General features: G+C 57.5%; 1 protein-coding gene across 3 annotated transcripts; it reads right to left on the bottom strand.

The window, feature by feature from the left end:
- On the bottom strand, positions 1 to 27,610 carry COLEC11 (collectin subfamily member 11). Of its 3 annotated transcripts, none has more exons than XM_005662778.4 (7): positions 27,478 to 27,610; positions 25,050 to 25,192; positions 19,697 to 19,768; positions 5,856 to 5,927; positions 3,203 to 3,256; positions 1,049 to 1,144; positions 1 to 889 (listed from the first exon to the last, which is right to left on the bottom strand). In XM_005662778.4, exons 2-7 carry the CDS (start codon positions 25,165 to 25,167, stop codon positions 498 to 500), a joined length of 804 nt encoding a protein of 267 aa, XP_005662835.1. In that variant the 5' UTR covers positions 25,168 to 25,192; positions 27,478 to 27,610; the 3' UTR covers positions 1 to 497. The 3 variants fall into 3 exon arrangements, with proteins under 3 accessions (XP_005662835.1, XP_084872308.1, XP_005662838.1); XM_085016182.1 differs by lacking the exon at positions 27,478 to 27,610 and adding an exon at positions 4,810 to 5,403 and having other exon boundaries at positions 3,203 to 3,521; positions 5,454 to 5,927; positions 25,050 to 25,187; XM_005662781.4 differs by lacking the exons at positions 19,697 to 19,768; positions 25,050 to 25,192; positions 27,478 to 27,610 and adding an exon at positions 11,802 to 11,969.

The raw sequence follows: 27,610 nt of genomic DNA on the forward strand, positions 1-27,610 counted from the left end.
TTTCAATTCCACAGATTTTCTTTTTCTTTTTCCTGGAAACTGGGTTTGCAGCAAAGCAAAATTGTTCCTACTTGGCTAATAGTGAAAAGGAATGTATATTTTAATGTGCTTTGCAGAAGCATTGGTCAAAAAGGATCCTTCTCCATATAGAAATTAAAAGGATGACAGGAACTTAAGACCTCACTACCGTTGTTTGTACTAACAGCTGCAATATTCAAAGATTTCCTTTTATACTTCGGACAAAGCCAAGAGCAATTGTGAGTAACAATTACGTGATGAACATTCTGGCGACAACACAGTGAATAAAACGTTAGTTCTTCAGAAATAATACCCAGAAACACCGCCTTTTCGTCTAAGCACGCACCATGCTCCAAGATTCAGAAAAGGAGCCTTTGCGGGGAGCCCTGCGCTCCTGCTCGGGGACCCCGTGTTGGGAAGAACCCCCACCCGCGCATCGCGGAGGCGGCCCCGCGGCCCCTGGAGAAGCCGAGCCCGCGCTACACGTGCTCCTTGTCGAACTCGCAGAGGAAGTGCATGGTCAGGTGGCAGGCCACGTCGTTCCAGCCCCCCGAGGCCACCAGCTCCACGCAGTCCTCCTCGTCGTAGGCGTTGTTGGGCTCCCCGCTGCGCCACTTGTTGAAGGTCTGCATGGGCGAGCGGTCCGCGTAGACGAAGGTGCCCTCCCGCTCCAGGTCGTTGATGCCGATGAAGACGCGGGCCAGGCCGGCCTGCGCGATGTAGGCGGCCAGCAGGCCGTTGGCGGCCTCGTCCTTGGGCATGCCCAGCGTGCCGCCCCGGCCCTGGCAGGCCAGCTGCGCGTCCACGTACCTCTTCTCCTCCTTCACCAGCAGGTACACCTTCTGCTCCGTCTCGCGCACGCCGGCCACCGCTGCGGGGAGGCAGGGCTGGGGGTGCGCGCCCGCGGCTCCCAGAGGAACTGGGCGCGGCGCACGGGGTGGCCGGGGACCGTCCCCTCGGGGCCGCGCCAGCAGCGGGCAGGGACACGGCGCGGGGGAGGCGCGGGCGGGGAAGCCCCCGGGGCACATACCGTTTTTTAGGAACTTCAGCTCCGCCGTCAGCTGGGAGACCAGGTTGTCCATCTCGCCGATGGCCTGCCTCAGCTGGCCGCACTCGCAGGGGACGCCTGCGGAGACCAGGGCCCAGCTCAGGAACCGAGGAGGCGCCCCCTCCCCAAGGTACAAATGGGACTCAGCCGAGCCCGCAGGCTTTCAGGGCGTGATGGGGAACCGAGACTTGATCCCGAAGGCGAAGCGGGCTAGAGGATGGCCCCGGGAGCGCCAGGAGCAGAGCGAGGTGCCCCGGTGTCCCTCTGGTCGTGGGGAGAAAGGAGTGGGGGTGCAGAGACCAGGCGGGGTGGCCCAGCGCCGGGGGGCGGGGTATGACAGTCACCAGGAAGACGGCGGTGGCTCAGGACAGTGAGGTGGGGAGAAGACAAGGCGTTTGAGGAAAGGGTGGGGATGGAACCAGGGGTGTTGCATCAACTCTGCGTGGCCCACGTGCCTCGGTTCCGCGTTTCTCCCAGACCCCGGAGAGGCCCCGATCCTCCGCCTGGGAGGGGCTCCGTGCTCGGGGACCTCCTCTGACCGTCCCTTGGCCGTCACAGGATTTGGGGCCCGGCCGCGTGGCAGCGCAGCTGGCCTCAGGTTCTCCAGCAGACCTGGAAGGGCCCCCCTCTCACCCCCGACCCTCCGCTCTGATGCCGCGGTGCCAGGGGCAGGGCTTTGCGCCTCCTGAGAAATCCCGGCGCGCTGCGTTTTCGGCCCTCGACCAAAGTCTGAACCTGCGCTTCAGTGTCTGACCCCGCCTTGCAAACCCTCAGCCATTCCCCCCCCACCCCCCCCACCCCCCGCCCTCACCGGCAGAAAGTTCCCCACCCCCACGCAGGGTCCTTCCCACGTGTGGGCACCCCACCCCACCCTGGGCCTGGGTTGGTTTGTAACCGGCCTTTTCTCAGATCCACCCGGTCTCTGAGTTCACTGAGGTCTGGGTCTTGGGTTTCTGCAGAGATGGGCCCCATGCAAGCCTGACAGCCCCCCCACCCACCGGGGGACACAGACACCACATCTCCACTAAATCTGGTATCAGCGCCGTGTCCCCTGCGGTCACACGTGTGGGACGCGCCCGGAATGTGCAGACCAGGTAGGAGGTGTTTCCATAACTGGGCGGAGCAGCCAGGAGAGCTGAGTGCGGTGGTGGCTGGGACAGAAACAGGACAGCCTGGGGACAGCCTGGGAGATAGTCTGATGGGCAGATGGTGGGGAGGCTGCTCAGGGGCAACGGGACCCGGTGGGAGAGGGCAGAGGGACATGGGGTGGAGGTTGGTGCCAGGCAGGTGGGCGGGTTGGCCAGTGAGGGCTGCTGTGAGGCTGAACCCCAAGGAGCGGGGGAGCAGGGAGCAAGCCAAGCCCCGGAGAAAGCGGGTGGGAGCAGACGGCTCCTCGGAGAAGAGACAAGGAAGGAGAGGGAGGCTGGCTGGCAGAGAGGATGGGAGGTCGCCCGCCAGCAGCCTTGGCACCAGAGAGGGAAGGGTGGAGCTGGGCCAGGGTCCCCCGCGACCTCTGGGGGGGCAGCAGAGCAGAGTTGTGGGGAGGTGGCCGCAAGCACATCCCGCAAGAGGAGAAAAGCCAGGAAGAACAGACGTGCTTTTCTGGGGCGCGCAGGGGTCAGAGGCTGGGGTCCGGAGGCTCCAGAGACGCGTTAGCAAAGGAGGAAAACGTGCTTTAGGACACACGGGTCTGAGCCCAGTGGCGATGAGGTGTGCGGAGGTGGTGACCGCAAGTCCTTGGAGGTGCAAACAGGCAGGAAGCAGGAGGTCGAGTGCGGAGTAAGCGGGACAGACGGGAGAGTCTGTCACACGCATACTGGTTTCCATCCCACTGCCGCTTTAGGTCGTGAGCTTTGCTTTTTAAAAGTGCGATTTTAAGATTTTTTTTTTTAAATTCTTGGACCCTTGGAGTTCCCGTCGTGGCTCAGTGGTTAACAAATCCGACTAGCATCCATGAGGACGCAGTTCGATCCCGGGCCTCACTCAGTGGCTTGAGGATCCAGCGTTGCCGTGAGCTGTGGTGTCAGCCAGCAGCGGCAGCTCCAATTCGACCCCAAGCCTGGGAACCTCCATATGCCGCGAGTGTGGCCCTAAAAAGACAAAGAAAAAAAATCCTTGGACATTTTTATGCCATACCTGGTTCTCCACTAGGGCCAGGGGGTCCTATGTCACCAGAATCTCCTTTTTCACCTGAAAAAGAGAAGCAAGCCAAAGTCACCCAGCACGAATGGGACATATCTCCTGAGTTCAAAATGTCCAGGTGAGGCGTTCCCGTTGTGGCTCAGGGGTAACAAACCCAACTAGTAACATACGGCTGGGGGTTCAATTCCTGGCCTCGCTCAGTGGGCTAAGGATCCGGCACTGCTGTGAGCTGTGGTGTAGGTCACAGACGCCACTCGGATCTGGTGTTGCGGTGGTGTAGGCCAGTGGCTACAGCTCCAATTCAACCCCTAGCCTGGAAACCTCTGTATGCTGCAGATGTGGCCCTGAAAAGACAAAAAAAAAAAAGAGCCCAGATGAGCACTGTCCTTTGTGCTGTGCGCAGCGTGGGTGCGAGACTGCCAGACCCTCGTGCTGTGCGCAGTTGGGAGGTGTTCTCTGGGTGATGGATTCTTCAGGCTCTGTTTATGTGACGTGGAACATACATCGCGGGACCTCAGAGATGATCGGACGATCCTTCTTTAAATCGATTCTGGAAAACTGCAGCGCGGCTGCTAGAACACGCTGTCAGCCCCAAGGCCAGTTCTCTCGGTGTATCCTCATGACGACAAGAAAGTGCAGGTGGGACATGTGACGTCAAAGACAGACGGACACGAGAGGTGAGATCTCATCCAGAGGAGAGAGCAGGAGCCACGCTGAGGCGCGTGGGGTCACACAGGCAGAGCCTCCAGGACACCCGGGCTCCAGCCTCCGCCAGACAGGGCCCGCCCCGGGCCACGCCACCCCCTGGAAGCTTCCATATGCTACAGGTGCGGCCCCATTAAAAAAAAAAAAAAAAAAGAATCTGGCATTGTTGCTGCAGTGGCTTGGGTCACTGCTATGACCTGGGGTTGACCCCTAGCCTGGGAAGTTCCACTCACTGTGGGCACAGCCAAAAACTAAATAAATAAATCAATAAAAAGCACATCCCAGCTTGTAGCCAATATCCACTGCATTCTTCACAGTAGCTAAAAGGCAGAAGCAGCCCAAGTGGCCCTCAGCAGGTGGACGGATAAATAAAAGGCCCATTCATGCGACAAAGCATCATTCCACCTCATGAAGAAAGGAAGTTCGGACACGGGCTCCATCGACGAGGCTTGGAAACATTACGGGAAGTGGAACGAGACACAGCAGAACAAACATCGACTGATCCCATTTACGGGAAGCATCTAAGTCCGCAAGTTCATAGACAAAGCAGATGAGCGGTTATCGGGCTGGAGGAGGGTGGGGCGCTGGCACTTTAAGAGGACAGACTTTCTCTTCGGGGTAATGAAAACAAGGTGGACACTGACAGCAGTGATGGTCGGACAACGCTGCACGCATACTTAATGTCACTGAAATGCACACTTAACATGGTTAAAATGACAAACTACGTAACTATTCTGCGAATTCTTTCCAGTTTCTCATAGCCCACTCCAGGTCATGATACCTGCGTGCTCTTTTTTTTTTTTTTTTTTTTTTTTTTTTTTTTTTTTTTTAAGGCCACACCTGCATCATATGGAAGTTCCCAGGCTAGGAGTCAAATCTAAGCTGCAGCTGCTGGCCTGCACCACCGCCAAGGCGACATCTGATCCAAGCTGCGTTTGTGACCTACACCACAGCTCACGGCAATGCCAGAACCTCAACCCACTGGGCAAGGCCAGGGATGGAACCCGAATCCTCAGGGACACTATGTCAGATGCTTAACCTGCTGAGCCACAACCGGAACTCCTGTGTGCTCTTTAACGAACGCAGGTGACAGCTGCTTCCCAGGATTCGCCAGGAGGAGCCACTGAGCTGGCCACACTGTCCATCACAGTCCCAGCCAAGGGCCCTTCCTGCCAGGGCCAGGCTGGGCCAGCGGGGGAGGTGGGGGGACCACTGGACCCACTCACAGCTCAAGCCCCCGGGCAGGGTGAGGCCCAGACACTCGGGGACCACAGCCAAACTCCCTCCTGCCCCCCACCTCTCAGCAGCCTCGGTCTCCTGCTGGAGCACCCCCGACAGGACCTGTGGGGAGCCCTGCAGGAGGTTTCACGGCGGGGGGGTTCACCTCCCTCTCCCCCAGCCCTCAGGAGTCAGCATGGGCTCAGGATAAGCCAGGGCTCAGAAAACCTTCTCTGGCTGAGTGAGGATGAGGGCGGAGGAGCCGGATGATACTGAGCAACCTCCTAACTGCCCCGGGGGCCTCGCCTCCCAGGCCGCCCACCCTCCAGGGTCGTGCAGGGCAGACGAGGTCACGTGGGCACTAGTGCCACTCCCTCCCCGCTGCTGCCCTCCTGGAAACACCCCCAGTCTCAAAAAGGCTGAGTCACCCGAGCTGGAGGGTGGCAGACAGTGTTTCCAGAACGTGGTCCTTCTGTTGGTCAAATGGGGCTCCTGGTTTTCCACCCGGGCGGCATGTGAGCCCTGTGGGGGGACACTCCCCACCCCCCACTATCCCACCCCCACCCCCAGTGACGCAGTCAACTCTGATGGCTCCCGACACTGGGACACACCTTGTCATGTGTAAAGAGCACAAAATAAACACGACCACCAGCCCATCACTCTCGCAGTAACGGGGGCGGGGGGGCCTGGGAGGGAACGTGAGCCAGGGGTGCTTCGGAAATACCTTTAGAACCAATGGGACCAATTTTTCCATGGCGACCCACGCCGCCTTTCTGTCCTTTGTCACCCACGTCTCCTGTGGAAAACAATGAGATCACAGTTGGTTGATGCACAGGTAATGCAGCAGATGCCCTGTCGTTGTCTCACGTGCGTGCGTGCGTGTACACACACACACACACACACACACACACATACACACAGGCACGTACACACACACACATGCACGTGCACACACACACACACACGTGCGCACGCGAGGAGACTAAACACGGTTCTAGCTCTTAGCTTAATCTCTTCAAGGTCACGTGTGCACTGGACACCAGAAGCTTCTTCACGCCGCCAGCTGTATTTTCCTCCAGAAGATGCACCTGCCCTGCAGTCACACACACTGCAGACGGCGGCTGCCACCCCGACATCCCCGAGTCCTCGGCTCAACCCAGGAGCCTTCAAACCGCGCACTTCCAGCCGGGAGCTCCCCGGTCTGTGGTGTCCCCAGCCTGGGGCCAGGCCGAGGTCAGAGGACGGAACACAGGTGCAGGGAACAGCCACGCTGACGCGGCCACACACGCGCAGGGCCGGGTTACACCCGCATCGGGCCCCGTGTGGGCCACAGAGACGTGCATGCAGCCCTCTTATTTGGTTACAGAAGGGACTCATGGCACAGATGGAGTTCACGGGAGTCAGGCGACTCCTGCCGCACACGGCGTGTGCTGTGCGCGATGCTGGGGACGCAAGAGCGACAGGCTTCCAAGTCTGCTGCGGGGAGCGGGGCGAGAGGCAATCTGCTGTCACCCACGAACAAGCAGTGTGGAAGGAGAGGCATGGGCTCTGAGGAGGCCCAGGCAGGGGCCCCCAGTCCAGCTGGGGGCTCCGGGGGGTGGGGGGAGGGAGCCGGCAGCCGGGGTCCGTGTCGCCGTGTCTTTGCTCACACGTGTAGAGGGCCCACGAGTGGCAGAGACAGGCCGTCGGGGAGCACAGGCACCAGCTGGAGGCGGCCCGAGGAAGAAAGGGGGGATGGGGGGACTGCCCAGATTGAGAACATCTCAGGGAGGCAGACGACAAAGCCCGAGTGACCGGCGCGAGGCGCGTGGACGAGGGCGGGCCTGGATCCAGGGCTGGGGGTGCGCTTCCGGAGGGCAGGATCGAGAAGGTGTAGAAGACGACCCGCCAGAGCCGAATCCCGGGGGGCAGGTGAGGCGGGTGTCCAGCAGGCCCCTGGGAGCTGGGGGGTGGAGCGCAAAGTCCACAACGGTAACCACTGTCACAGACCTGGACCCAGGGGCCCAGAGAGGCCAAGGCCCCCAGCGGGAAGAGCAAGCCGGGGACCCCGGGGGCTCCGCTTTGAGGAAGGAGCGCTCGCTGCTCTGAAGGGGGGGGCAGGAGGCACTGACACCTGTGCTCATGAGGAGCCCAGAGAAGCTGTAGGCCGAGGGCGGGGAGCCAGAGGGTCTCGGAGGGAGGGGCAGGCAGTCAGGACCAGGGGAGAAGAAGCCCGACCCCGGGTATAGACAGCTCCTGCAGAGCCGGGCAGAGGGGGAGCCTCAGTCAAGTAACCATCTCTGGGCTCCGTCAGCTGGGCCAGCTCTGCCCTCCCCTCAGCCACTTGGGACCTGGGACGGCCCTGCTTCAGCCACCCGACGGGCCTTCCAGGGTCAGCAGAATAGAGCCTTTCTGTGGTGAGTTATGACACCATTTCAACCTGATGGATTCGCTGAGAGTACAATGGCAGAGCAGTGAAAAGGAAAAGAGACTTCAGGGACAAAACGGTTTTCAATCCACCAGCCAATCCATCAACTACGCTTAATAGGACCAACATCACTGATAAGCACTGTCTTGTAGTAACACGGGCCAAAAACATGAACTAAAAAAATGCCTAAGCTAGAAAAGGTGTGGAGCAAAGGGACCCCTCCTACACGGTACCACATCTTCTGGAAATACAAACTGATGCAGCCCCCATGGAGAACCGTATGGAGGGTCTGCAAAACTAAGCACAGAACCACCACACAGCCCAGCAGGCCCACTCCTGGGCGTCTGTCCAGAGAAAACCCTCGTTTGAAAAGCTACGTGGACCCCAGTGTTCACTGCAGCGCAATTCACAACAGCCAAGACACAGAGACAACAGCCAAGATCCGTTCCATCATGTGGTACGTACATACAACGGAATACTACTCAGCTATAAAAAGAATGAAATAATGCCTTTGCAGCAACATGGACCCCTGGGCTTTGGGATTCGGGGTGGCTGGAGGGGCCGGAGCCCGTGTGCACAGGCCCAGGGGGCTCAGGCAGCCCCAGGTCTGCAGCCCAGCTCTGCCCTCCAAGGCGGACTCCCTCTGCACCTCTGTTTTCTCTCTGCGAAGTGGTGTCCTGTCAGAGACCCAGGCCCACAGTACAGGCCGCATGGAGTTTAGAGTTCGGGCCTGGGGGCCGACTGGTCCTCCCCTGCCGCTGGGCTGTGCCTCTCTGTGCCTTTCTGACCTACAAGTCGGGGCCATCAGGGCAACAAGGGCGCCACCTCGTGGGCGCTGCGGGAAACACGAGCACTGGTGGGGGAGCATCAGGCACAGCGCTGGGACTAAGTGTCAGCCGCTGGAACTGTGGTTGAAGGCAGAGCCTTGGAGTCAGGAGGCTGCTTCCCCACCTGGGGTCCACGCCCAGCACCGCAGACCCCACCTGGACCTGCACAAACCCGCAGAATGAGGCCCCACCAGCCCAAGCACCAGAATCTGCATTCGAACACGCCCCTGGGTGATCCCAGGCCCCAAAGCTGGAGCAGGATGGGCCAGACCCTGGGCGCGGCCCCTCTCTTGGCTGAGATTCCACTGTAACCCCCTCACTGGGGGCGCCGGGTGCAACCTGGAGCTAGCAGCAGAGGTTTTTCCATCTCTCCAAGAGACATGAGAGCACTGCCAGGTCCGGCGTGTGCCAGGAGAGCACGTTCACACGTCTCGATGGATCTCAGTCTCACGGTGTTAGTGCCTTTACCCCCTCTTAACGGGCTGAGTTGTGTGGCCCCAAAACTGATACAGTAAAGCCCTCACCCCCAGTGACCGGGCCTTTCAGGGGGTCAGGAAGGATGCTGGGGTCAAAGGGTGAAGGCCTCAGCCCGTCAGACTGGTGTCCCTGCAAGAGGAAGAGACACTGGGGGGCACCGCAGGCCGAGGCAAGGCGGACACGGGGAGCAGGCGGCCACGGCCTCCGACTTCCAGCCTCCGGAGCTGAGAGAAGGATCGTTCACCTGTGGGCTGCCCCAGAGGACGGCGCACCTTCCTTCTGCCCCGGAAGAGAAGCTGGAATTCAGATGAAGGGCACCGCCCACCACGGGTCCCCTAGCTGGCACCACTGGTGTCCAGGGATCCAGGGCCCCGCCTGCGGCCGGGCCAGGCCAGGTCCCTGCCCTCCACCTGCACAGCCCTGGATGAGTCACAGTCCCAGCCTCGATTCCTCCCCAGCAAAGCGGCATCACACCTCAGGTCCCCCAGCACCCGACATCGCCCCAGGGCTGTGATGACGTCCAGGGCCCAAGCCCTCATCCCTGCTGACCCAGCCACAGACCAAGGCTGCAGAGGCCGGGCCTGAGGGCGCTGCGGGCTCCTGGAGACAGGCAAGCCTCTCCAGACCCCAGAAGGTGGGAAATGGGGGCCAGCTCATCCATGAGGAGTCCCGGGCAGCCAGGCCTCTCCCACTCAGCCCTCACTGCAGCCTCCTCCTCGGGGCCCAGGCCCCAGGCTCTCAGATGTGAGGAGACCTGGTCACACAAGGCCTCCTGAAGAGCCCCCAAGAGGGCCTCTGTGGGGAAGGCTGGGGACAGCCGGGCCTGGGGTGGACGGAGCCGCCAGAGCTGCCATGACCATCAGTCCCGCTCCGAGGGAGCAGAGTGACAGCAGCCACTACTTGTGGGTGCCTGCTGTGGGGTGACAGTGCTGGGCAACATTTGCACACATGCACATGTGTATACATAGACATGCATGGACATGCTTATACACATATACGCACCTGTGTGCACATGCATAGACTGTACATGCATACACATACATGCAAATACACATGTGCACACACGGGTACACATAAACACTATGTTCACATATATGCACATGTATGCATGTGTGTACATACATATACATCTCCACATGTACACCCCTGTGCCCACATGCATTGTGTGTGCATATATACACGTGCATGCATATACACATCCATATACACATATACACACATAAATACAGATACACAGACTCTGCATGCATATACATATGCATACATGTATATACACATATGCACAAATGTGTACACATACACACCATACTGCTGTATATACACATCCATATACACATGTGTACATACATGTGCACATATGCATGCATTGCGCACATGCATATACATAGACATGTGCATGCATATACACAACATATAGTAATACACACATATGGACGTGTACACATACACACTATATTTACATATACACACATGCATATACACATGTGCACACATTTGTATTGTGTACATATATACATGTATGTGTACATGTGTGCACATAGATATACATGTGCAGATTACATACACACATGTATTTGTATGTGTATATACATATACACTGTATACATGTGTATACATACACACATGCGTACACATAATACACACACGTGTACATGTACATATACATGTATACGTGTGCACATACATGTACACGTACACATGCATATACACATGCATATATGTATAAGCATGCACATACACGTGTGTATACACATGTGTACATGCGTTTATACATACACACATTGTGCATGTGTGTACATATATGTACAGCTGCATGTGCATACACACATGTACACATTAATACATATACACGTGTAGTGTACATAAGCATGTGTGTACACATGTTTACAGATGCATCTACATGTCTGCACATGCATATACACACGTGCACACTGCGTGTGCACATATGTGTGTGCATATACACACATGTATGTGTACATATACACGTGTGTACATATATACACATATACGTACAGACATATACATGCATACACATATATACATATACAAATGTGTACACATGCATATGCACACATACATACACAAATGCATGATATACATACACATGCATGCATATGCACACATGCATAAATGCACATACACATGTGCATACACACACATGCGTGCGCATGTGCACAATGCTCATACACATACATATATGCGGACATACGCATCTACATTCACGCATAGACACAAACACCTTCAAACATACAAACACAACACACACACGTGTATGTGCACAACCAGCACCAGGACCCCTGCACACGAGAGGGTGCGGGCTGCAGTTCCTACCAGGGCTGTTCTACCTCGGGGTGTGTCGGAGAAGAGAGGGAGGGGAACCACTGACTCCCCAGCTGTCCGCACACTCCACTCGGAGCAACCCAAGGTCGCCTGCATAGCTGACCTGCTTTAACTGCAGACAGTCCTCGGCACGGGTGCGGGACAGAAAAGCAGTGAGCCCTCAAACTACGGGTAGGCTATGGCTTTCCTCCAAACAGAAGCTTTCTGCAAAAAGCTAACACATGTCCCCTCCCTGGTTCTGTGGGACGATCGGCAATGCACCAGACTCGCTGAGATCCTGTCCCTTTAATTCCCCAGGGGGCTGTGACTGCTGTGATGCCCTTCTTTGCTAATGAGAAGTGTGCTCACACACGTTTGTCCTCTGGACACACACAGGAATGGGGGCAGCTCGCAGCAGGCTGGTAATGCTTATTCATTTTAATGAAGCCCTCACACAACCCTTTGAAGTGGAGACGAGGCGAATAAAAGCACTTGGAATCCAGCTTCCTCAGCGATTTTGAACAAAGATGATGTGCACATTAGAGCCCAGAAAGCTGGTCGCTGACACAGGGTTGCCCTCCCCCTGGTTTGCCAGGAGGGTCCCCAGCCTGTGGGCCGAGGTGCCCTGGAGGCCTCTTAACTGAGTGTCTGGGGACCAAGACTTGAAAGCTGAGATGACACATTTTAGCAGGTGACGTCAGCAAAGCCAGCCCTGCGCCGTGTGCACACAGCCATGCAGGCTAAACATGTGGGATCGCTCTCATTTCAATAAAGGACAGGGGACAGCAGGAAGGCTCCGCCGCTGGGGCTGGCCTTTGCTACCCCAGGGAAGGGGCGCAGGCGCATCCTCCTCCCAGCAGGAGGGCTGCTTGGCGGCGTGACCAGAGAACCCACCCCCCACCCCGCACAAGGCACATCAGCCCCTCCCCCGCCACCAGCCCCACACGCACAGCTCCACAGCTCGCATTTCGTGGAGGCTGAGATGAGGCAGGCACCAGGTGTGGGGGGGGTCCAGGTCCTCGTGACCAATCTGCAGGCCAAGACCCCTCAGCAGGCGGGCATGCTTCTGGCGGACTTACTGCATCTCAGGCCGCACCCCCCAAAATCAAATTTGAACCTGCATTTTAACTCCATCCCCAGCTGGTCCCCATGGTTTGAGAAGCATCCTTGGACCACAGCTGTCAGCACTATGGGCAGCAGGGAAAGAACCCAGCCAAGCCAGACTCTAGAAGTCTCAGCCCACAGACCCTTCTAGAACCTGGGGAGGGACAGGTGCACACACACCTGACACCCTCGGTCACAGACGAGGTCCCCCACAGGTTTCAAAGATATTCCAAGACAGAGTTCCCACTGTGACACAACAGGATCAGTGGCATCTCTGCAGCACCAGGATGCAGGTTCAATCCCTGGCCCCGGCACAGCGGGCAACCGTGCCTAGGATCTGGTCCCTGGCCCGGGGAACTCCATATGCCACAAGGTGGCCAAAAAAGAAGGAGAAAAAAGACATTGCAAGACTTTCAAGATATTTTCCAAACACTCGACTGAGGACCAGGTCCTTGAAGGGTCGTGAAGTCGCCTGTCAGGAATGAGGTGACAGGGAAGGAAGAGGACAGAAGGGTATGGAAAAGCCCCGGCGGGGGGCGGGGGGGCGGATTCTGAACCGTCTGGAGGGAATTGCTCACGCTTTTTCATAAACTGGCAAAAAAGTAAACCTGAGCATTTAGTCTTCTTTAGTCACAGAGAATGTTACCGCTAGGAGTGACGGTCACGAAATAAAACCAACGTGGCTAAAACTACACAGGGAAAAATTGTCATTAAGCAAAAACTGATGGGAGGTCCTCTCTGTACCATTTCGAGCTGATATTTTCAACCAGGTATGAATAATGACTGTGATGGCAAAAGCCCAGAATGGCAGAGGCGATAGGCGGGAAGATGGGAGGCAGGTAAGAAATAAAATTTTAAAACTGCTCAAGGAGTCTGGGAAAACTTAGACGGAAGAAAATGATTCCAGTGAAAATAATTTCCAAAAAATGAAAATCAAGTGAGAACAGTGTAAGTGCATTCCATCACCACGACCACGGGTTCAGGGTGGCTTCATGCTGCCTCCTGGGAAACATCCCCACAGCCTCACGCCGACATAACCACTTTAAAAAAGCCCCGGGTGGAGTTCCCGTCGTGGCGCAGTGGTTAACGAATCCGACTAGGAACCATGAGGTTGCGGATTCGGTCCCTGCCCTTGCTCAGTGGGTTAACGATCCAGCATTGCGGTGAGCTGTGGTGTAGGTTGCAGACGCGGCTCAGATCCCGCGTTGCTGTGGCTCTGGCGTAGGCCAGTGGCTACAGCTCCGATTGGACCCCTAGCCTGGGAACCTCCATATGCCGCGGGAGCGGCCCAAGAAATAGCAACAACAACAACAAAAAGACAAAAGACAAAAAATAAATAAATAAAATAAATAAAAAATAAATAAATAAAAAAGCCCCGGGTGACTGAAGGGGGCGGGTGGAAGGGTCGCTGTTTGGGGCCGAGGGAGGGCCCCCCTCGAGTTCAGTGCCCGTGGGGGAACAGCGTGGAAGCAGGAACGAGGCAGCCGACGGAGCCCCGACTGTACACCAGGCCTGCTGTTGTAAAGTTGTCACTATCATCCTTTAATTAAACAACTGGGAATGATTCCGACCCGAGCACGTCGTTCCTTTGCCTTCACGGGCTGGAACCTAGGGTTCGGGGTGCACAGGGGGTGTGGAGCGGGTCCCCGCCTCCCCACCCTCCCCACCCCCGGGGAGTCCCTTGCGAGAAGCCCGGGGACGGGTACCCAGATCCAGCCCGATGCCTGCTTAGGAGGAACAGAGCGGATGCTGAAACCAGGCCAGGCCCGACCCCCGCCCTGCAGCTGTCGCCGTCGCCGTCACCGCACCTCCCGCGCAGCTGCCAGAAGCCCCGCCCCCCGCCCGGGGACCGACCATCAGCTAAAAGCGGTGGGCGGAGTGGGAAGGGCCCCGGCCCCCGGAGCCGGGGTGCAGGACGGAAGGGGGCCGGAAAATGCTGCAGACCTGCGGGGTCTCCCGGCGGCCTGCAGCTCTGCCGCCCTGGATTGCCGTGCTGACGGGGAGCCGGGCCGGCACGTGGGATGTCGCCGCCAGAGCCTGCAGACCCCCGCGGCCTCCGGCTAAGCCGACCCGGCCAGCAGGCCCGGCCACCACCACCGCCACCGCCACGAAACGTGCCAACATCAAACACGGAGTGCATTCTCGTTGTCAGGAATACGGAATACGAGAGGAGAAAATGCAAAGAATTTAAGGGCGTTTCCATCGTGGTTGAGTGGTTAACAAACCCGACTAGCATCCAGGAGGACGGAATTTCGATCCCTGGCTTTGCTCAGTGGGTTAAGGATCCGGCCTTGCCGGGAGCTGTGGTGCCGGTCACAGACATGGCTCGGATCTGGCATGGCTGTGGCTGTGGCATAGGCTGGCAGCTGCAGCTCTGATTCGACCCCTAGCCTGGGAACCTCCATATGTCGCGGGTGCGGCCCTGAGAACAAGAAGAAAAAAAAATTTTTTTAAAGGAAAACTGCTGTGGCTCGGGGTCAATCCCTGGCCCGGGAGGTTCTGCACACTGAGGGTGTGGCCAAAAAAAAAAAAAATAGGAAAACTTCAAAGTCCATAATCCTACAACCCAGAAATGTCTACTAATACTTTGATTTATTTCTTTCCCATCCGGTTTCGGTGTCCTTTTGTAAATATCTTAGTCAATCGCATGTCTGTTCTCATATCCTAATTTACTCTCTTAAGTTCTATCAGGCCATGGCCAGTCCGCCTCTTAAAGATCATCCAAAAACGCCTTCGTAGTGCCGCGGGTTAGGGAGCCGGCGTCGGCACTGCAGCAGCTCAGGGTGCTGCCGCGGCGCAGGTTTGCTCCCTGGCCGGGAACTTCCACAGGCCGAGGATGTGGCCAAAAACAAACAGAAAGCCAATCAAACAAACAAGATCACCCAAAAAAGGACATTTCCTAGATTTCTACGTAACAGCCCCACGATTCAATCATGGAAATACATCCCACTGGGGTTGATTTGTTCCCTACACTCCACAAAGTAGCAAAAAAACAGGACCAAAGCGGTTCTCGGCTCTGCCGGACCCCAGCAAGTTCAGCAATCAAGCGCTGCGCGCCTCCTGCACTGGCGGGCTTGCCGTGAGGCAGCTGATGGGACCGGGAAGGGCAGGGTCTGAGCTCCCTCCTGCCCTCGCCCCACACAGGACGCCAGCGGGCGCACGCGGCCCCGAGTGCACTTTTAAGGTACAAGGATGGTGGACATGCATTAAAATGACTTTACAGCAGAAAAAATGCTCACCCTAAAATCAGATGTTACATCGAAAAAATTTAATATACCTTATAGTTACAACAAAGCAAAAAAAAAAAAAAAAAAAAGCCACCCCCCCCCCCGAAAGGAAACATACCGAAATAAGTGGTTACTTCCGGGTGGTTTTATTATGGGTGACTTTTCTCACCACTTTTAGAAACACACACATTTTCCACCATGAGCACACATTCCTGCCAGGTGTCAGAAAACCTTGAAACAAGGCAGTTTCCTTTTGTTTGTTTGTTTGTTTAAGGTCACACCTGCAGCATATGGAGGTTCCCAGGCTAGGGGTCACATCGGAGCTGCAGCCACCGGCCCACCCCACAGCTACAGCCATGTGGGATCTGAGCCTCATCTGCGACCTACACCACAGCTCACGGCAACGCCAGATCCTTAACCCACTGAGCGAGGCCAGGGATTGAACCCGCATCCTCGTGGATCCTAGTCGGATCTGTTTCCTCTGCGCCCCAGTGGGAACTCCCCCAAGGCCGTCTCTTGATCCAGCCCAAGTCCCCCCACGTCCCCGCAGCCTTCTGTCTCCATTTACCCGCAGGGCCCACGTCTGCGTCCCCACTGGCTCAGGGCTCCAGGGGGCCTCCCCAGGCCCGCAGCACCTAACGGCACTCGAGCTGGGAGTCGGTGACGGAGAACACGGCGGCGAGCCTGTCCCCCCGCCCAGCGGCCTCCATCCTCGTCAGCCAAGCCGGACGCTCCTGCAAAGGCCTTTCTAGCCGCCGTGCCCTTGAACTGCCCTTCAGGAGCGAGAAGAGGGACTCATGACAAGAGAGGTGAGAGAGCCGAAGGTCGGCGATACTGGATGAGGGAGATGAGAGAGGAGTCAGGTCGTCGTGAAAGGAGGCCTTTGCTGCCACCCGTGCACGGGGCTCCAACACGGTTATGTTGAAAAAACCAGGGAAACGGCCTCACGGATAGGAACCTGCCACCATCCAGAGTCCCGGGACATGTGGTTGACTTTGAAAGGCAACATCCACCCCAAGACGATAGAGGAACCCCCATTTTATCGCTGTGTCCGTTTCAGAACAAGCACCATGACCGTGCTTTCAATTTTTATGAGAAATAGAATAACCGAGAAAAAATGATAAGCACTCAGTTCTGAGATACTTTTGCTGCAACCCAAGAACTTTACATAGCACTCAGGTCCCTGTGCACCCCCCGCCCTCTTTTATAGTTGAGAAAACAAACTCAGATGTGACCGTGGAGCACCCCCCCGCCCCCCGGCCAGCTCTCCTCATCGTGCGCAGCTGCGCAGCATCTGCCAGCCCCACCGCCCCCACCGCCCCTGCCTCGCTTCTCACCAGGCCTCCCGGGACGTCACTCCCTCCTAAATTTTTGGTTTGTCTTTTGGTTTGTTTTTTGTTTTTGTTTTTTACCTTTTTGGCCACCTTGTGACATATGCAGTTCCCGGGCCAGGGATCAGATCTGAGCCACAGTTGCAACTTAAGCTGCAGCTGCTGCAAAGCCGGATCCTTAACCCACTGTGCCGGGCCAGGGATCAGACCTGTGTCCCAGCACTTCCAAGACTCCTCCAATCCCATCACACCATAGCAGGAACTCCAGGGATTTGGGTTTTTTTTTTTTTTTATGGCCACACCTGAGGCACATGGAAGTTTCCAGGTTAAAGGGTGAATCAGAGCTGCGGCTGAGGCCTACACTGCAGCCACAGCCACACTAGATCCAAACTGCATCTGCAACCTGTACCACAGCTCGTGGCAACACTGGATCCTTAACCCACTGAGTGAGGCCGGGGATCAAACCTGCATCTTCAGAGAAACAATGTCGGGGCCCTTAACCCACCAAGCCATGATGGGAACTCCTCCCGCCCTTTCAGCAAACACGAGCAGGCGGCTTGGCGAGAGCGGGAGTCACGGGCCCCGGGAGGAGAGCCTGAGCACCGAGAGCCTCTTCCAAGCTCCTCCTTCCACTCCTGGCCACGTAGTCTAAGGACGGACACAGGGTCAGGTCCGGGAGAGAGTACCCCTCACATCAAGAAAGAAAGGAACCCAAAAAGAGGGTTTTCTTCCTCCCCATGGCCACACCCACGGCATAAGGAAGTTTCCTGGGCTGGGGATCAAACCCGCGCCTCCCCAGGGACCCAAACCACCGCAGCTGGATCCCTAACCCACTGCGCCACAGAGGGAACTTCCCAAGAAGAGTTTTTTTAACAAGACAGAAAGGCAACACCCAAAAAAGGAAAAAAGGAAAGAAATACAAATGACTCAAACACACGAAAAATGAGCAGATGTCATTGCTAACGAGAGAGGCCAGGTTAGAACCCCTCTGGTGGGGCCTGTCACAGCCTGAAGCCTGGCAGCCTTCTGAGGCGGTGGGGACCACGGGGCTTCCTGGGCTTCAATAAACAGAGGGTAACGGATGCGATCCTTTCGGAGGGAAACGTGCACCAACCGTTGAAACGCACGTGCGCTGTGACCTCCAGTTACACCGCCAGGAATTTAGCTCCAAGCTACACTCGTGCTCGAGAAAAAGGACATTTACCGGGTGACTGCAGCAAAGGCCTAGGCAAATGTAAACGCCCAGTACCAGGACGGCGGTGAGATAAGCACGGACACCTCGCCGCTGTGTGGAAGCAAACACTATGCGTCCTCCCGTAGCGCGACCTCCAGGTCCACTGTTAAGCGGAACGAGGAAAATGCTGTACAGACACTGCGCATCTGTCTGTACAGGAGCAGGGAAGGAAGCAGATCACAAAATCCGTCTGATACTTTGTCAGATGAATCAACCTAACAGCGGCTGGTGGGGACTGGGTTTCTAGGGGGCAGGAAGGGCACTAGGCACTGTGAATAATTTCTGTTCCTTTGGGGAGTTCCCGTCGTGGTGCAGTGGTTAACGAATCTGACTAGGAACCGTGAGAGTGGGGGTTCGATCCCTGGCTTTGCTCAGTGGGTTAATGATCCGGCGTTGCCATGAGCTAGGGTGTAGGTCGCAGGCACTGCTCGGATCCCGTGTTGCTGTGGCTCTGGCGAAGGCTGGCAGCTGCAGCTCCGATTAGACCCCTAGCCTGGGAACCTCCATGTGCCGCGGGAGCGGCCCAAGAAATGGCAAAAAGACCAAAAAAAAAAAAAAAATTCTGTTCCTTTGGAAATTTGGGCCATGATAATCATTGGTTTATGTATTATTTATTCATTATTTTTTTAGGGCCACACCTGCCGCATAAGCCAAACTCGCTGACTGTACATTTCAAAAAAGGGGCTCCACATGAATCACAGGCGAAAATGAAAACGAACAGGGTATGGGCTTAAAAACATAATGCCCTTTATCTGTGTTGTTACAGTAACGTCTTTCAAAGTGGAAAGGAGAGTTCCCAGGTAGCTAAGGGGTTAAGGATCAAGGGTTGTCACTGCTCTGGCGAAGGTTCCATCCCTGGCCTGGGAACTTCCACATGCCATGGGTGTGGCCAAAAATATTTATGTACTGGGAACTGCCTAAGTACGACGTTGGGGGCTGCCTGGGCCCGGCCGGATAGCTGGATACCTGCACCCACCGAGCTGTGTGTAAGCCGACAAAGCGCTTCCGAGACAGCTTTCTCGACCTCGGAAACTTGACAGCAGAACAAGTAAGTCTATCCTAATGGTGATGTCTACTGACACGACCGCGTACGTGCAGCTACTTCCTAGGTGGCATCTGTGTCTGAAAGCTGCAGGGCAGCCCAGGAGGCAGGCGGAAGGATACTCTTTTACTCATAAAGACCCGGTGATTGGAGGCCAGTCAGCATACACCGGGGACCAGGGTGTAACCCTCGGTGCCCCACTCAGCGCCGGGCTCTGTCCTGCGTGCTGTTTGCGCCCATCTCCGCTCACACACCTCCGTCTGCTCACGCCCCTCGGAAGCTGCGTGCACACCCGCATAAGTGCACTTGCAGGGGGAGCAATCACAAACCGCCCCCTTGTGCACACCAGGCTGGGGAGAGGCGGCTGGGTCTCTGGGCAGGAACCATCTCCTTATGCGCCCCTCCCAGGAGGTACCCAGTTTCCAGGCGCCGGCGGGGTGGGAGCGGAGGAGCCCTGCTTCCAGAGCCCTCTCTGCGCCCGGCTTCATCCCCGAGACCCGCACTGCTGTCAATTCCTCTAGAATCCACCCCCCACCGCCTGCCCTCCCCCAGCCCCCGCTCACACGGTACCCTCGGGGGCCCAGGGGCGGCAGGTACCTTTCTCTCCTGTGGGGCCCACTCGTCCAGGCCGTCCCGGCGCGCCTTTGTCCCCCTTCTCGCCAGCATCGCCTGTGGAAGAAGTCACAGGCCGTTAGACCCCCGCTCTGAGCCCGGGGCTCCGGGGTCTGCGCGGAGGGATAGCAGGAGTGAGCTTCACATGCCTGTGCCACCAGCCAGGCCCCCCTCTCCCCGCTCCCCGGGGTTTCAGCCCTTCTGCCAGACCCCACCCTCCACGGAGGGCTCCTGCTGCTCCTGGTCTGTTCTCCGGGCTCTGCTTCCCTGTCCCACCTGCTCCCTTCGGAGACACAGCTGTCCCTCTGCAGTTATCCCCCAGCGTCCTCTCCAGAACCCCCGGGAACTGCCCTCAGGTTACCGTGAAGAGAGGAAGTGTCCCCCAGCGTCCTCTCGGGACCGAGTCCCTGCGGGCCTCTCTCATCCGCCTTGTGGACCATCCACTCGGGAAGAATAAACCCGCACAGCTGTTAGCACCCCTTGTCCCTTTGGCATGAGCCCCCTTAGAGGGCACACCTGCTTGGGGGCAGGGTCCTCCCGCAGCATGGGGACACCTGTGACCAGGTGACACATGCATCTGTCATTGGCCAGGCGTGCACTGCTCGCAGCCTGAGCCCCAAGCTCGCCAGTCTTCATCACGGATCCTGACCCTCTATCAGGACCTTCCTCTAGTCTCTGCCTTATTTTTTGTATTGTGCAGAAACAGGCTTTTTATTAAGTCTCCCAGGTACCCCGCACCCTTAGTGTGTCCCAAATCCACCCGTGGTTTTCCCCAGAAGTGAGTCTCTTCTGTGCACTTTCCTGCTTCTGCTGTTGACACCTCGCCTCTCCCAGACTCCAGGGCCCTGGGTGGTCTCGGCTTTCCTGTCTCCCTCTTTGGATAAATGCAAGCACCTGCCCGGCCTGCAAACCATCACCAGCCGCAACCCTCTGCCATGTCCCACTCTTGCTCGGGCCTCGGGCTCAGCTGCATCGCAGCTTTGGAGTGGTGGACACAGAGCCTGCCATCACTGCTCAGGGCAGGAGACAGGGTCGAAGCCGACGGCGGGGACACCTGCAGGACAGAGGCTGCAGGGAGCAGGGGATAGAGCCCTGACGGGACCTCGAGGCCCCGCCCCAGCCTCCCCCACCCTCACGCGAATTCTCACCAGAACTACTTTCCTAAAACACAGAGCCCGTCAAACTTCCCTTCTCAGAGGAGATTCAGATCCACCAGCAGCCCGTGGTGTTGGTGGTTATAGATAATGTCCCGTCCTCCAGCTGCTCAGCACCGGGCCGGCGCCCAGACCCAGGCTTCTCTCACACGCTACCTGCCGCCCCGCCTGGGTCACCAGCCCACCTGGGCACCTGTTTGCCTTCTCACCTGCCTCCCCGGGAAGCTGCTGCCGAGCCCCCCCCCCCCCCCGTCTCCCCGCTCCCATGACGGGGCCCCTGCTCTAACACCTTTCCATGGGCTCCTCTGTGCACCTGCCCCAGGAGTGGGTGCTGATGCTGACACGCGGGGCCTCCCCAGTTGTGCGCAAGGCAAACACTCAAGAACACTTTCATTCCCCGTAAGTCTCTGCACCTCCACTTGGTGAGAGGCCTGACCGAGCTTACAGATCCCCCAGTGAAACTCCCCACACCGGTCCCCTGGCCTAAAGGAGGCTGCGTTCCATTTAAATCCCGGTAAACACGAGACAAGCAAAGCGAGTGCCAACCAAACCTGAAGGCAGGGCTGGCGTGTCACTGCCACCCCTGCCCCAGCCGAGGCGGCTCCACGGAGCCACTATTGAAGGGTGGCTGACACGCCTGGCACCTGCATGGGCCTTTGAGTCTCTAGGTCCTTCTCGATTGTTTTCCTGACCTTTTCAAAAGAAAGGACATCACTACAGTATCAATATCTGGAGAAGCAGGAAGTGCCCACTCACAGACTGCTCTCACCTTCGGGAATCAGCAGACATTGGAGAGGTACCCACGTCAGGAAAGAGGAAGGGCACACAGGAAACAGAACTCATGAGGCAGCTCTGAATATTCCCATAAAGACAGGAGGAAACAGACATCTGTGGACAAGAGCAAACAGCAATGGAAAAGGGGCCAGCCAGGGACCTCGGGCGTGAAACAGATTTTTGAAATAACCTGTGCTCTGGATAGGCTGCGTAACAGAACGGCCAAGGATAAAAGCTGAGGCGTGAGACAAAAGATTTTAGGCTGAAGGATTATTTACGATGCAGCACGAAGAGAGCAGAAGCTGCGGGTGTGAAATTATCAAGTTGAGAGAGTCGACAGAAAACACTCCCAGATCCCAATATCCATCTTACGAGAATTCCAGGAGAGGAGCATAGACACTGACGCCCTAAGAGCTGCGAAGACTGAATGGCCGTGGTTTCCTGGCGCTAAGGAAAGGGCAAGAAAGGGCATGGTGCACGTGCCCACAGAGCGCCCGCGGGGAAGCTGAGGGGAAAGAACTCAGACGTGTCAGAGCCACACGCAGCGCCTCAAGGAGAAAGAGAAGATTCTACAAGCGCCATCGCGAGGAACAGGATTTTGTTCAAGGCTGCAACCGTGTGAATGGGAACCAGATGGACACAGAATCCGCATTCGCAACACGGGGAACAAGACTCAAGCGAGGCGACAGCTTCCACGGAAGGACCATGATTTAGGCTGCGATCAGAAAAGGCCTCCCTGGCGAAGGGGCTTTTAACGGAGTCCCGCTGGACCAGGGAGAGGCAGCCAGGCAGAGGGAGCGGAGAACGGGACACCTGGGCAGGTGAGGTGGGAGGAGCCGGAAGGCTGGGAGCAGACAGCGCTCGGACCCTCGCTTACGGCCCCCCCAACGCCACCCAGGACTTAGGGCAGGAACTAGCACGACCCAGTGCCTGCAGGATGGTAAGAATAGTCTGTGGAGAATCCAGGCTGGAGGCTGTCACCGTCCCCGCCCCATCTCCCCAGGACTGGGAGCCCATCCTGCCAGCAGCATCCCCCAGAGCACGCGGGAGAGCCTGACCCCAGGCCTGCCCCCAGCACTCGGGGCAAAGTAACGCTAGGCACGCCCGCCAGACTGGTGGACTAAGACAACTCACAGCTCAACTCAGGCGTTCACACGGCCTTCACGGATCCCCACAATTTAACCTCCCCTCCCGCCCCATGGCAGGGACCTCGTCCACTTTACAGATGGAGCCAGGCCGGCAGACCAGCAGCAAGCCAGCTCTCACCTCCCACCTGACCGCATGTCCTGGGGCAGCAAAACCCTAATCAGAGAACAGCAGGGCTGCCTGCCCCACTGGACCTTCCTCCTGGACGAGAAAGCGATGGCACAGCTGCTGGCCTGACACCTTCTGCCTCGACTCCACCAGCTTCCACCGCCGGCTCCCAGCTGCTCAGACTAGGTTTCCAGCAACCACCTGTGGCCAGAAGGTGCCCGAACAGCCCAAACATTGCCTTGTGTCCCCAAGACTCTCCCGACTGAAGCAGAAAGAGGACTTGTGCATCGTTTGACAGTAAGACTGTTTTTATTTTTATTTTTTTCTCCCAATTTGTAGGGCTGCACCTGCCGTATATGGAGATTCCAGGCTAGGAGTCAAAGTGAAGCTGCAGCTGCCAGCCTACACCACAGCCACAGCAATGCAGGATCTGAGCCGTGTCTGCGACCCTACACCACAGCTCACGGTAACGCCAGAGCCTTAACCCGCTGTGCAGGGCTGGGGATGGAACTTGTGTCCCAGCGCTCCCAAAAAGCCGCCGATCCCCTTGCGCCACAGCAGGAGCTCCTGAACTCTGGTTGTTTAGAAGCCCCAGACTGGCTCTCCTGCCATAGATGCCTCTCCTCCACCCCTGCCCCTGCTGCCCAAAATAAGCCCCAGAACAATGAAACTCCTCCTGTTTCTGGTCAGCACAGCTCATCACAGGGAAGGAACTGACACCCCACATTTCTGCGTGAGAACGAGCAGGCACCCAGGGCGATGGGGTGAGGACAGAGCGTGTCTGTGACCCCGCAGTCATGTCACGATGAACCTGCTTATTCAAGCATCGCGTTGTCCGTCCCTGTTTGTCAATGATCCCTCAACAAAGCTGCAAACTTTATTTTTTTTTTTAATTTTTTCTTTTTAGGGTCACACTCATGGCGTATGGAGGTTCCCAGGCTAGGGGTCGAATCAGAGGTACAGCCACTAGCCTACACCACAGCCACAGCAACGTGGGATCCGAGCCGCCTCTGTGACCTACACCACAGCTCACAGCAACACCGCATCCCTAACCCACTGAGCGAGGCCAGGAATCAACCCGCGTTCTCACGGTTACTAGTCGGATTCATTTCCCCTGTGCCATGACGGGAACTCCCTGCAACCTTTAAAAAGAACAAGACATCCAGATTTAGGAGCTTCAATAAATATAATCAGAAGTTTCTCCAGTAGAATTGCTGCTTTGGGAGTTTCCACTGTGGCACAGTGAGTTCAGAATCCGACTGCAGCGGCTCAGGTTGCTGCAGAGCATGAGTCCGATCCCCGGCCCAGTGCAGTGGGTTAAAGGATCCGGCACTGTCACTGCTGCAGCTCAGGTTCGATCCCTAGCCTGGGAACTTCTGCGCACCGAGAGTGCAGCAAAAAAATCAAAAAGTTGCTGACTCTTTGAAAAATAATACATGCCCCCAAGAGGAAGGGACGGAAGGACAGAGTGGGGTCGGGGACCGGAACCCTCCCTTCTGCTCTCAGCAGCACGAGGCCCAAGGGTCAAGCTCGCCCCCCAGGGTGGAGGCGCCTTGACTCTGTCTTGAAATTCCTCTGACTTTTGAACAAGGAGGCCCCACATTTTCACGAGCACTGGGCCCCCCAAGTTACCGAGCAGGTCCTGCTTGGGGGTCCCGAGGTCTGGGGCCTCTTGCCCATGCCTGGCAGAAACTGGAGACTTTCTGAGATGAAAATCTTCCCCACGTACCGGTGCCCCCCCCATCCGGTCGGAGAGGCGGCTTGGATCTGGGAGAAGGAACACGGAGCCCTCGGGGACCCGCGTGGGAGCCAGGGGCCGACTGGGCAAAGACTGCCCTGAGCCTCGAATGGCCGCACCGGCACAGAGGGCCCGTGAGAGCATCTTGTTCTGGGGTCGCTGGGGGTGACGCCTGCAGTGCCCGGGACACACCTCAGTGGCCGTCACGGGGGCCTGGGGAGAGGGCTGAGCTGCAAGTGAACGGCCAGTTTCAGAATTACAGAATCCCTGCCTGAAGACGGCGTGGCCGCTGTGAAGTTCAAGCTTGGCCTCCGACGGGGCGGATCTGCCCGCGGTCAGAGCCCGAGCCGGCCCCGGGCCCGGGAAGGCGCCCCACCTGCCCGCCGACCACGGCCTGGGAGGCCCACGTGGCCATTACCTTTGAGGCCGGGGACAAGGATCTGCACGGAGCAGGCGTCGTCCGCCGTCTGCTGAGGGCGTCCAGCTCGCAGCACCGACAGGAAGGCCAGGCCGACCAGAGCCAGAGCCCTCTTCATCCTGAGCCCCGCGGGACACTGACTCCTGGAGGAAGGAAGGAGGGAATAAACAGTGACGGGAATTCCGAAAAGCCGACAGCCCGTGACAGTGTGCAGGCCACGCCGGCCGCCCTCCAGGGGCCAGGGCGCAGGGGTCCTGGAGCAGCGCCCGGCGTTTGCTGCATCTCCCTGTGTCTGTCCCTCTCTCTCCTCCTTCCCTCTCTCTCATCGCTCTGTCTTTCTGTGTGTGTGTGTGTGTGTGTGTGTGCGCGCGCGCGCGCGTGCGCCTCTGTCTGTCTCTGTCTCCCTCTCATCTCTGTGTCTCTGTCTCTGTCACTCTGTCTTTGTCTCTGTGTCTGTCCTTCTCTCTCTGTCTCTCTGTTTCTGTCTCTTCCTGTCTCTGTCTCTCATCTCTGTCTCTCTCTGTCTCTCTCATCTTTGTCCCTCTCAGCCTCCCTCTCTCATCTCTGTCTCTGTCTCTCTGTCTCTGTCTGTCTCTCATCTCTGTATCTCTATCTCTGTCTCTATCTTCGTCTCTCTGTCTCTGTCTCTCTGTCTCTCTCATCTCTTGTCTCTCTGTCTCTGTCTCTCTCTGCCTCTCTGTATCTCTCATCTCTGTCTCTCTGTCTGTCTGTCTCTCTGTGTCTCTCTCACCGAGACAGAGATTCACATGGAGACGCCCCACTGACCGCATGGTCACAGTGTCACCATCTGGGAGGCGCTGCTCCGGGAGCCTCTCCTGCTTCTTCACATCCTAAGCCGTGTTTAGAGGGACGTGAAAACTACGACGCTCGGCCGCAGAACCAGAGCTGTCCTGCAGCGAGGCCCCGGCTGCCCACGTGTGGTCACAGGCACGACCCTGCAGGGCGAGGTGGGGAGAGGCCCCTCCACCATGTTGGGACCATGATGCTCAGGTGACCCTCTGCAGGTCTGCACATCATTCCAGCGTCACGGTCAGGAACCCGGTGGGGACCCTCGGTCACAGCTCGGAAGTGGTGGCGAGGGGGCTGGGACGGAGACCTCCGGACGCTGGGACGCCGCTCTCCCGCCCGCCTGTCGGCAGCAAAGGAAGGCGGGTCCTCGTGTCCCGGCAAGAACGGGCTTTGGTTTCGGTTACGTGTGCACTGGTGCGGGTGTCTGGTGCAGAGAAAAGGCGCCGATGTTTGTGGACCAAACGCAGACACGGTCCTCATTTAGTCCCCCAGCCACCTTGTAAGGTGCAAGGTCCCTCGTTTCAAGGGCGATGAAGATGCCATGAGAGGCTGAACAGCCTCCCCAGGTGGCCGCTCCCTGCGCTCGCGCGGATGTCAAAGCCACGGAAAAGAGGAAAGCGCACCCGCAGCCTGGGCCCACACGGGCTGGGCTCCCTCCATCCCCTTTGTCGGAATTTTGTTGTATAAACGGGGAGACCCCAGTTCTGCCAGGGCCTCTTTGAGGACAACGCCCTTATCTCTGGCCGGGCCGGGAGGCCCAGACCCTCCCTCGGTGAAGGGGGCCGGCTTTTCAGAGGGGAAAGGAAATTCGATTTGGAATTCTTAATAGAAAAACATTATGAGAATGAAATAGGCAATGAAAAAAATGCAACTTAATTGGCCAAACATATGCCATCGCCCATTTTCATTAAGTACGCACAGCGGGACCCAGCGTCTTAGGGGTACCAGGTTCCACAAACGCCCGTGGAAAAGCACAGCCTGGGAGCCTCGCAGGTCTTCCTGGCCGACCGACCTCCCCCCACCCCGCCCATTGCCTGCCTTCCTCTGGTGACACCAGCTTAGCAGCCAGGGGTCAAGGCGGGGGTGGGGGTGCCAGTGACACCTGTGTCTCGTCCAGTTCTGGAGGCTGGATGACCCCCTGCCCCGAGGAAGGTGGCCCTGTTTGCCCTTGAAAGTTGCCCTTCCCCCAAACCTGGGACCCCCATGACTGAGCCTGAAACGGAGCAGCTGGTCATGGGTGCCCATGAGCTGGTCTCCCGCGGCCCCACCCACAGGGGATCAGCCAGGCCCCTGAGCCCTCGCTGGCTGGTCAGGAACGGGGGGCTTGCAGCCACTTGTGCCCTGGCTGGGAATTGGGAGAAAGTGCTTTGCCCCTCTGAATGTGTATGAACTTAACAGAGCTTGACAAGTCACCAAGTGACTGCCTCGTTGTGGGTCAGCTACGGATCCACTAAGCCTGGGGATTCGGGTGCCTGATCCCTGGGCAGACCCCACCCAGGAGCGGGGCCCTCTGCACCCAGCTCCGGCCTCGGCACCTTCGGGACCCTCCATCCCCACCCCCGCCTCAGCTGCTGGTTCCGCCGTCCTGCCCCCACCTCCCCGCCACACAGCGTCCTACCTGAGGCACACACCACGCAGGGGTGTCCTGACCGCCCCTGAGGGGACACGGCACCCGGGGCCTCCAGGGTCCCTCACGGCGGGCAGCGCCTGGCCGACAGACCTCCCAGCACATCAGGCGGGGGGCGTTATCT

Source organism: Sus scrofa, chromosome 3 (assembly GCF_054392235.1).
Source record: "Sus scrofa isolate SSC_HxYL_T2T_F1_AM1 chromosome 3, Sscrofa_HxYL_maternal_Yorkshire_Landrace_v2.0, whole genome shotgun sequence".
Lineage (NCBI taxonomy): Eukaryota > Metazoa > Chordata > Mammalia > Artiodactyla > Suidae > Sus > Sus scrofa.